Source organism: Rutidosis leptorrhynchoides, chromosome 10 (assembly GCF_046630445.1).
Source record: "Rutidosis leptorrhynchoides isolate AG116_Rl617_1_P2 chromosome 10, CSIRO_AGI_Rlap_v1, whole genome shotgun sequence".
Classification (NCBI taxonomy): domain Eukaryota; kingdom Viridiplantae; phylum Streptophyta; class Magnoliopsida; order Asterales; family Asteraceae; genus Rutidosis; species Rutidosis leptorrhynchoides.
Window position 1 is genome coordinate 73,645,798 of NC_092342.1, and position 8,592 is coordinate 73,654,389.

At 36.5% G+C, this 8,592-nt stretch overlaps 2 protein-coding genes across 2 annotated transcripts; one reads left to right on the top strand and one right to left on the bottom strand.

The window, feature by feature from the left end:
- The first annotated feature begins 559 nt into the window (after positions 1 to 559).
- On the top strand, positions 560 to 4,176 carry LOC139871656 (protein NRT1/ PTR FAMILY 3.1-like). Its single transcript, XM_071859375.1, has 4 exons — positions 560 to 687; positions 781 to 998; positions 1,831 to 2,390; positions 3,189 to 4,176. Exons 1-4 carry the CDS (start codon positions 561 to 563, stop codon positions 4,063 to 4,065), a joined length of 1,782 nt encoding a protein of 593 aa, XP_071715476.1. The 5' UTR covers position 560; the 3' UTR covers positions 4,066 to 4,176.
- A 51-nt stretch (positions 4,177 to 4,227) lies between these two features.
- Positions 4,228 to 8,268, bottom strand: LOC139870376 (alpha-xylosidase 1-like). Its single transcript, XM_071858186.1, has 5 exons — positions 8,234 to 8,268; positions 8,085 to 8,142; positions 7,641 to 7,903; positions 6,361 to 7,016; positions 4,228 to 6,101 (listed from the first exon to the last, which is right to left on the bottom strand). The coding sequence occupies exons 1-5, from the start codon at positions 8,266 to 8,268 to the stop codon at positions 4,228 to 4,230; spliced, it is 2,886 nt and encodes a 961-aa protein (XP_071714287.1).
- Positions 8,269 to 8,592: the final 324 nt, after the last annotated feature.

The following is an 8,592-nucleotide window of genomic DNA, read 5'->3' on the forward strand; positions in this document are numbered from 1 at the left end:
ATTTCATCTCTTGATTAAAGTTCCTTTGATTATATATAAGTTTCGTTTTCTCAAAGAAAAAGAAGTGAAATACTCAACTAGACTCGAACCCCACTATTTGAACCCCTTTTAACTCTATATCTAATAATCAACAAAGGAAATGACCAAAACATTCCGATGAAGAGTTGTGAACGACAATCCCTAAATCATTGTTGGACACACAATTCGTCTTAGAAATTTTTTTTGACGAGTATGAAATATGATAAAAAAAAAAAATTTAAAAAAGCAAGTAAAAGAAATAAAATGTCGATTCTTTAACACATAAATACACTGGAAAATAATTTAAATCATCGAAGGCGGACGGCCTACCTCCATTAAACCTTAATGCTATGCGTATCATTTTATTTTTTGCTGAAATATCTCAGCATGAAATGAAAAGTAGTAAACTGACAATTTTACCCTTCATTCACACCGAACTCAGTGGTTCCTATGATTTGTAGTGATAATGTTGGGCAAAATATAATAATGACAAAAAGATAACCTTAACTTATTATACACACCGTTCCCCCTATATAAATTATATGCATTTTAGAAGCACCATAACCATAACCATAACTAACAAAAAAATGGAAGAAATGAACAAACAACACAAAATCCATGATGGAAGAAGGGCCAAAGGTGGAATCATCACAATGCCCTTCATTTTTGGTACAAACTTTCTTCTTTTCTTTGCCTTCTTTTTTTAGATAAAATATAAATATAATCGAGTTCTTAAATTCTAATAATTTAATTTTTGTGTAGCAAATGAGGTATGTGAAAAGTTGGCTGTTGTGGGATTTCAAACTAATATGATTAGCTACTTAACACAACAAATTCATATGCCCATAACTCAAGCCGCAAACACGCTAACCAACTTTGGTGGCACCGCGAGCTTGACCCCTTTGCTTGGTGCTTTTATAGCTGATTCTTTCGCGGGTCGGTTTTGGACCATCACAGTTGCTTCCATAATCTATCAAATTGTAAGTAGTTCGAGCTTTAATTTTGTTATAGAAGAAAAAGAATACGTGTTGTCATGTACCCAACTTAGTAGAGAATCTTTCTTCTAACTAAAACAATAAGGAGTATTATTTTGTTAAAAAAATTAAACAACTCACACTTCATTCTTCAAAACATAACCTTAACCTTAAAGTGATACTCCGTATAAAAGTGTACATAGATGACAAAAAGTTAAGTTTTGTTTAAGTAAATGTTTTTTTTATAAAAAGTCCGTTTTGTAGAGAGTTAAGTTGAATTGGGTAAAACTAACAATATTAAAAAGTCCATATATTTTTAACGGCGCTTAGAAGTCATTGACGGGTTAACGCAATGTCACAGCACACCACCTGATTATATTTTGAGTACCGTCCTCAGAAGGAAATCTCGATGACGAATCTATACGGACATCGCGTGCGAAACCCCGTCTAACGAGGCTTGAATGCAAGATATCCGAGACTACCGAGGCCCATGAAATGGACGGGTAACCTCAAAAGAAATATTTTACAGCTCATGGAACTCGCACCTTGAACTCACTTATAGGAAGTCATGTCACTGCCAATACACCAAGCGTACACCTTCACGTTATACGCCATATATTTTAATAAAGGGTGTGTGAGTTGTTTAATTTTTTAAAGAGAAGTAGTTTTGATAAGGTTATAGATCAAATTGGTTACATGACAATCACATATTTCTTTCCTCTTTAATTCTTTTAATATTAATATTAAATTAATAATTATAATTATAATTATAATTATTATAAATTATAGTAATGATATATTACTCAAGTAATAATTTTGTTACATTTTTTATGACTAGGGTATGATATCATTGACAATTTCTGCAATACTACCAAAGTTAAGACCTCCACCATGCCAAAATGGACAAATATGCGAAGAAGCCAATTCGGGCCAACTAGCAATCTTATACATATCCCTTTTGCTAACAGCAATTGGGTCGGGTGGGATCCGACCCTGTGTGGTGGCATTCGGGGCGGACCAGTTTGATGAAACCGACGAAAAACAAAAAGCTAGCACATGGAAGTTTTTCAACTGGTATTATTTTTGCATGGGAGTATCTATGCTAGTGGCCGTAACGGTAATTGTGTATATTCAAGATAATATTGGGTGGGGTTGGGGTCTTGGGGTCCCATCAATAGCTATGGCTATTTCTATTATTGCATTTGTATTCGGGTTACCTTTGTACCGGAATATGGACCCTTCGGGTAGCCCGTTTACAAGGTTAGTGCAAGTGTGTGTGTCCGCTTATAAGAAGAGAAATTTGCCAATGGTTTCGGATGCTAAGATGTTGTATGAGAATGAAGAGCTTGATGCTTCCATTTCTGTTGCCGGAAGACTAATTCATACCAAACAAATGAAGTAAGCTCTGTTTTAACCGTTTATATCATTGATTTCCGAATTTAGTAAAGTTGGGTTTGGGTTGATGATCAAACGGGCCACACTATTGTGCTCCATCAGGCCCATGAAAATGGGCCTAGTAAGTTGTGTAGGGGAGAAAATGAACCTAGTCGAGTTTGAGTTTACATTGCTCGCTTAGCCCATTTCGAGCTTAATATATTAAGAAGCTCGAGTTTGGCTCGATTTTGGTTCATTTATATATAATAGCTAGTTTTATATTATAACGGGTGAGAAGTATCTATGCGTTGCCGCAGCAGGACTTAATTTGACTATATACTTTAAACAAAATTTTAATCGTTTCTAACTGCAATACGCAAATTAATGATAAAAATATATAGTCATAATTGGTATAAAAAAAAATTGTGTATTTTTATAAGTAAATTTATAATAAAACGTATACTCATATTCTAAATTTTAATAAAACATGTAAATTGTAAAAATAAAAATTAAAAAATTAATAAAAATTAATATTACGACAACATGATGACATAGCTTAGTCGCGTGCAATCTACGTTTGTGAACTCTTATATATTGCTTCTCCATTCAAACTCAAGCTCGATATAAGAAGCTCGAACTCGTTTATTGAATAATCTTAAAAATATTAAATTTATGTTCAAGCTTGGACTCGATTTCATTTAAACTCAATTCAATTTGACTTTTTAACAGGTCAATCTCGAGCAGCTCGGCTCATTTACACCACTATCATTTACTATATTACATAAGCACATATAACATATACTAATTCAAGTGTAATTGCAGGTTTTTGGACAAAGCAGCCATAGTGACAGAAGAAGACTACCAAAAATCAAAATCAAAACCAAATTTATGGAGATTAAACACAGTCCACAGAGTTGAAGAGCTTAAATCACTTTTGAGAATGGGTCCAATCTGGGCATCTGGCATTCTTCTATTCACAGCTTATGTTCAACAAAACACATTCTCACTTCAACAAGCCAAAACCATGAACAGACACCTCACAAACTCATTCCAAATCCCAGCTGGCTCCATGTCCGTTTTCACGTTAACCTCGATGCTCGCCACAATCGTATTCTATGATCGTGTTTTCGTCCCAATCGCGCGTAGATTCACAGGGGTAGAACGGGGAGTTTCGTTTCTTAGTAGAATGGCAATTGGTTTCACTATATCAATCTTAGCTACATTAATAGCCGGTTTTATGGAAATCAAGCGTAAAAAAGTTGCGTTTGAACACGATTTAATCGACAAGCCTCACGAAACGATTCCGATTATGGTGTTTTGGTTAGTACCTCAATATAGCCTTCATGGTGTGGCTGAAGCTTTTATGGCAATTGGGCACCTAGAGTTTTTGTATGATCAAGCACCTGAAAGTATGAGGAGTACAGCGGCTGCGTTATTTTGGATGGCGATTTCAGCGGGAAATTACATGAGTACCCTTTTGGTGACATTGGTGCATAAGTTTAGTCAAGGGTCAAATGGGTCAAATTGGTTGCCAGATGATAACTTGAATGAGGGAAGGTTGGAGTATTTTTATTGGATGATTACTTTGTTGCAAGTTGTTAATTTAGTGTATTACTTGTTTTGTGCAAAGTTTTACACTTTTAAACCACTTGAGGTTCATAAAAGTGATAAACAAGTTGAACTAGGAAATCATGTCTGATTTGTAATATTATAAAGTTGTTGTAGTCACAACTTTCTTGACTATATTATATAGATATAAATCAGCTTGTACACTATTAATCTTTGATCTTTAAATAAATGCAAGACATTTGCAACTTCGAATTTAGTAAATTATGAATACTAACACAGTTGAATGTTTTAACTAACTTTTTGTTGTCCAAGACATTGTAAACATTTTACCAATTGGTATACTTAACTTTGAAACTTCTACAATCACACTTTTATACTCATTACATTCACTTTTAGATATACCTAAACAGTTTTGCTTGGTTTCGAACAACATTACTTTCGACTCGTCCAAAAGTTCCGATTCGCCCTCAACCTCGAGCGCAAATGATCCCCCGACCCCACTCGATCCTAAAACGGTAATTTTCTCGATAACCAAACCTTGTTTAAGAGCAAACTCACTGTCTTCAACAATTGACCACACTTTGACCATTTGTGCTGAAGTAGTCGCAAAAAAGTCAACGTAAGTTGACTGACCATTTCCAAGCTTCATCTCGGGATGTTCGTCGTTATCGAGGTAAAGCTTTCCTTTTGCTTGTGCATTCGTGGGACCCACTGGGAACGTTACTAGCAGAGTAAACGGTGTCGTTCTTGCTTCATTAGTAACCAACGCTCCCTTTTGCATAGGGAGAATCGTGTTTTCGTATAGATGGACATTGATCACGTGCAAGGGAGCGTCTAGGATGAAAGTTTTGGTTCTTTTTGTAATTATTGCTTGACGCGGGTCAAACAAATTGTACCATGTTCCCGGAGGGAACACAGCTGATACGTTGGTTTGACCCGGGTCTAGAACCGGTGAGACCATCAGTCTCTCACCAAGCAAAAATTGAGTGCTGAGCCCGTATAATTTTCGGATGTTTGGGAATGAGAAAAACAGAGGACGCGCAATGGGTGCACCCGTAGTGTGTGCCTCGTAAGTTAACGTGTACAAGTAAGGAAGCAGCTTGTACCGCATACCTAAAGCATTACGAGCAGATATTGCTACACTCTCCCATTGGTAAAGCTCGTGACGTGGAGTATAGTAGTCGGCGTGGTCTCTAGAAAACGGGTAAAACGCACCCAACTCGATCCAACGACAACATAGTTCTTCACTTGGTTGCCCGAAAAACCCACATATATCGGACCCCACCATTGGAATACCGAGAATCCCAAAATTCAACATTGTGTATATTGAATACTTTATATCATTCCAAGAAGCTTGGTTGTCACCGGTCCAATGGGCAGCGTAACGACCCGACCCAACAAAAGTGGATCTTGACAAAATAAACGGGTGCTTCCCTTTAAGCGCCCGGAGTGCCTTATAAGTTGCAATAGCTTCGGTGAACCCGTACAAACTATGAGCATCGTACTCTCGAACTCCATTATAATGAACCGCACTAGTAGCTATAGTCTTGAACCCGATCGGTACGTGAGTACCCGATGCATTAATCTTATAAGGCGGATCATCCCATTTCGTGTTAGTTAAATTTGTGCAATACAAACAACACGTCACACCCGGGTTGCTTCCACTTGGACACTTCTCTTGAGGAAGCGTGCACAAGCCCGAACAAAAATTTGCGATCTCGTTCATATCAATCCATAGCCCGTCAAATGGGACGAGCTCATGAAACCTACGAATTTCATCACTCCACCAATCAACCGTTGTAGGGTTGAGAAAATCCGGGAAGTTTACCACCCCGGGCCAAACTTGACCCAAATAGGGGTTACCCTCGTACTTTATAAAAACATCTTTCGCCAGGCCTCGTTTGTAGGTCCCGTAAGACGTATTAACGCTTATCCCGGGGTCGATAATCACAACGTACTTCATACCACGCGTGTGTATTTTTTGCAAAAATTCGTATAGTTTTGCCTGAGGGTAAGCTTTTGGGTTAAGAGTGAAGTCTTTGTGTTCATCCATGTAATCAGCGTCGTTCCAAATAACTTCGAGTGGGATTTCGGCCTTTCTGTAATTGTCAACTACATCTTCCAACACTGAAAGATTGTAGTAACCCCATTTACATTGATGAAATCCTGCAAAACATATGAAAATGAAACTTTTAGTATTCAATCACTAATACATAATGTACGTGTAACTATTAACATATTTCTAACTGCTTATAGTTTGTAACGTCTTCAAAACTCAATAAGTTGAGTTGAGATTAACGGTATTGAGGTGACCCTTTAACTATGACGTTATGAGTTCAAGTTCAGTTGTGGACAGAATGTATATACTCGTGAAAAAAGTTTAATGTTAAGATGTGTGAGTTGTTTTAAAAAGAGATGTACTAACCGAAAGACCAATAAGGCATAGGCGCAGGCCGACCAACAAGCTGCGTGTACTGATCCACGACAGCTAACGGCGTGGGCCCGGAAAAGAAGTAAAAATCGAAAATACCCCCAATGACATTATACTTTAACGAACTCCCTTCATAAAACACATCCATTCCGTTACTATTCAACAATAAAACACCATGTGCATACGCTTTCCCGCCCACATTCCTTAAATCCATATAAAACGGGTGTGACCCGTAAAGATCAACATTCAAATTAATCGGGGATTGATCGGTTGTCCATAATGTGTACGGATCATGTTTAGGATACAATTTAATCCCGTGTGGTTGTGTGTGTTCACCTAGTCCATACAACGACGCCGTTTTAGGTAATGTAGTTGAGATTTGTAAGTATTGGTCTTTGAATACTAATGAGGTTGTGTTGAATAGTGTGTCACGTGTTGATTTGCGGTTGATTGAGAATGAGAATGGGTTGGTGGTGTAGCTGAATATTAGTTTGCCGTTGGAGAATTCCGTATTTGTCGGAGGTGGTCGTTGTGGCTGTGTTGGTGATGGTGTTGGTGGTTGGTGTCTTGGTACGAGATCGTACGGAACTTCCCATCGTTGTTGGTTTGTGTCGGATATGTGGACTCTTAAACGCTCGTTGGTTTCGTGCCTGAACAAGAAATTTTGGTAATATATATATAGTTAATGACCATTATACTTATATTTATACTTGTATAGCTTTGTATTACGGAGTAATCTTAAGAAAAATCCTTAAATTTCTCTAAAGGAAGGTTAAGTACCGTATAGCTTTGAACTTAACATCGGAAATTAATTTCACAACCATTATATACTAACCACGTACCCATAAATAAATAGATTAATAATAACAAGAACTTTTTTAATGTTATAAAATCACATATGAATATTTTGTTTTGTTTGTACATTAAAAATAATAATCACTCACTTCTTGATAAATTTACTTTTTAATCACAGTCCTACAAAATGTGCAATCTTTTATCAATAAGTGCAATCTTTTTTTTTTTTTTTTTTTTTTTTGGCATAAATTTACTTTTTAATCACAGTCCTATATCCATTACTTTTTAATTACTTTTTTTTTTCTTCCATAAATTTACTTTTTAATTACTTGTTTTGCCATATTCAATTAAATACCCTATATCCATATATTTCTACAATTTGAAATTATATTATTCAAGCAAAGTTTAATTTTACTCATCAAAGTAAAACTGAAAAACTAGAAACATGGGAAATAAAAACAGAATAAGATGAAGTTTACTTGATGTACAACTGCAGTAGAGGAATATCAGGGCCATAAATGTTGTTTTTCTGGTTAACCTGAAGCTGGCCAACGAGCCCACCGTCCGATGACTGTTGTAGCGACACCAACCGGTAGCCGTTACCGATCTTTGTGAGCAATGGTGTCCGAGCACCAAGTTTTGAAGAGAATGCAATTAGTAGACATGACGATAAAACAAGCAGAGTCGTAAAGTGAAAAATGGATGTCAGATTAAAAGACAACATTGTGGTGTGGTGAGTTAGCTATAGCTAAAAGGGTGGCATAGATATATATGCCAAATGGAGGGGAATAAAATGATACGACTAGGTGGTACGCCTATGTATGGTGAAGTGCATCATGTGACTTTAATTCTGTAAAAAAAAAAGCTAAAAGGTGGAAGGTTTTTAATCTATTCGGGCTATGCGTAAGGGCGAGTAATCTGACCTCATACTCTGATGTACGTAGATTAGAAGATTCCTCTCTGGCTGTTTCCAACCCTTTACTGACCACCACAAAATATAACTCAGAGCCCCAACCACTAGATTATCATGTGATGGTTTCATTTTAATTCGGAAACTAGTAACAATACTTACAACACATTGTGTACTAATACAGATGAGTGACACATTCGTACGGACGTGAAATACGTCCGTACGAATAGGACATCATGTCCTATAAATAGAGGGTTTCAGATATTATTAAAAGGTTACTCACTTTTACACAACTCTAGCTGCAACTATTCGTGTTGTTTTCGTTCTCAATCGTCTACTGTTTCCATTGATTTCTAACCAAAAAACGTTCATTCTAGTGCAAATCGATTAAGGTTTCAAAGTGGTTTTGACATAAAATTCAATATTGAGATTAACGATTGATTTATATTCTTAAATCGGTTCTACAACTTTGAAGGTGATTTAATGGAGAAGTGAATTCAAATTTAGTGTGCGGAAGTAAA

Coding starts and splice junctions, on each gene's coding strand:
- LOC139871656 (XM_071859375.1), top strand. CDS start 561: ATGCATTTTAGAAGCACCATAACCATAACCATAACTAACAAAAAAATG. Junction 688..780: donor CACAATGCCCTTCATTTTTG/GTACAAACTTTC, acceptor ATTTTTGTGTAG/CAAATGAGGTATGTGAAAAG. Junction 999..1,830: donor CTTCCATAATCTATCAAATT/GTAAGTAGTTCG, acceptor TTTTATGACTAG/GGTATGATATCATTGACAAT.
- LOC139870376 (XM_071858186.1), bottom strand. CDS start 8,268: ATGTGTCACTCATCTGTATTAGTACACAATGTGTT. Junction 8,143..8,233: donor GTATTAGTACACAATGTGTT/GTAAGTATTGTT, acceptor TGTGGTGGTCAG/TAAAGGGTTGGAAACAGCCA. Junction 7,904..8,084: donor TACGTACATCAGAGTATGAG/GTCAGATTACTC, acceptor TTTTAGCTATAG/CTAACTCACCACACCACAAT.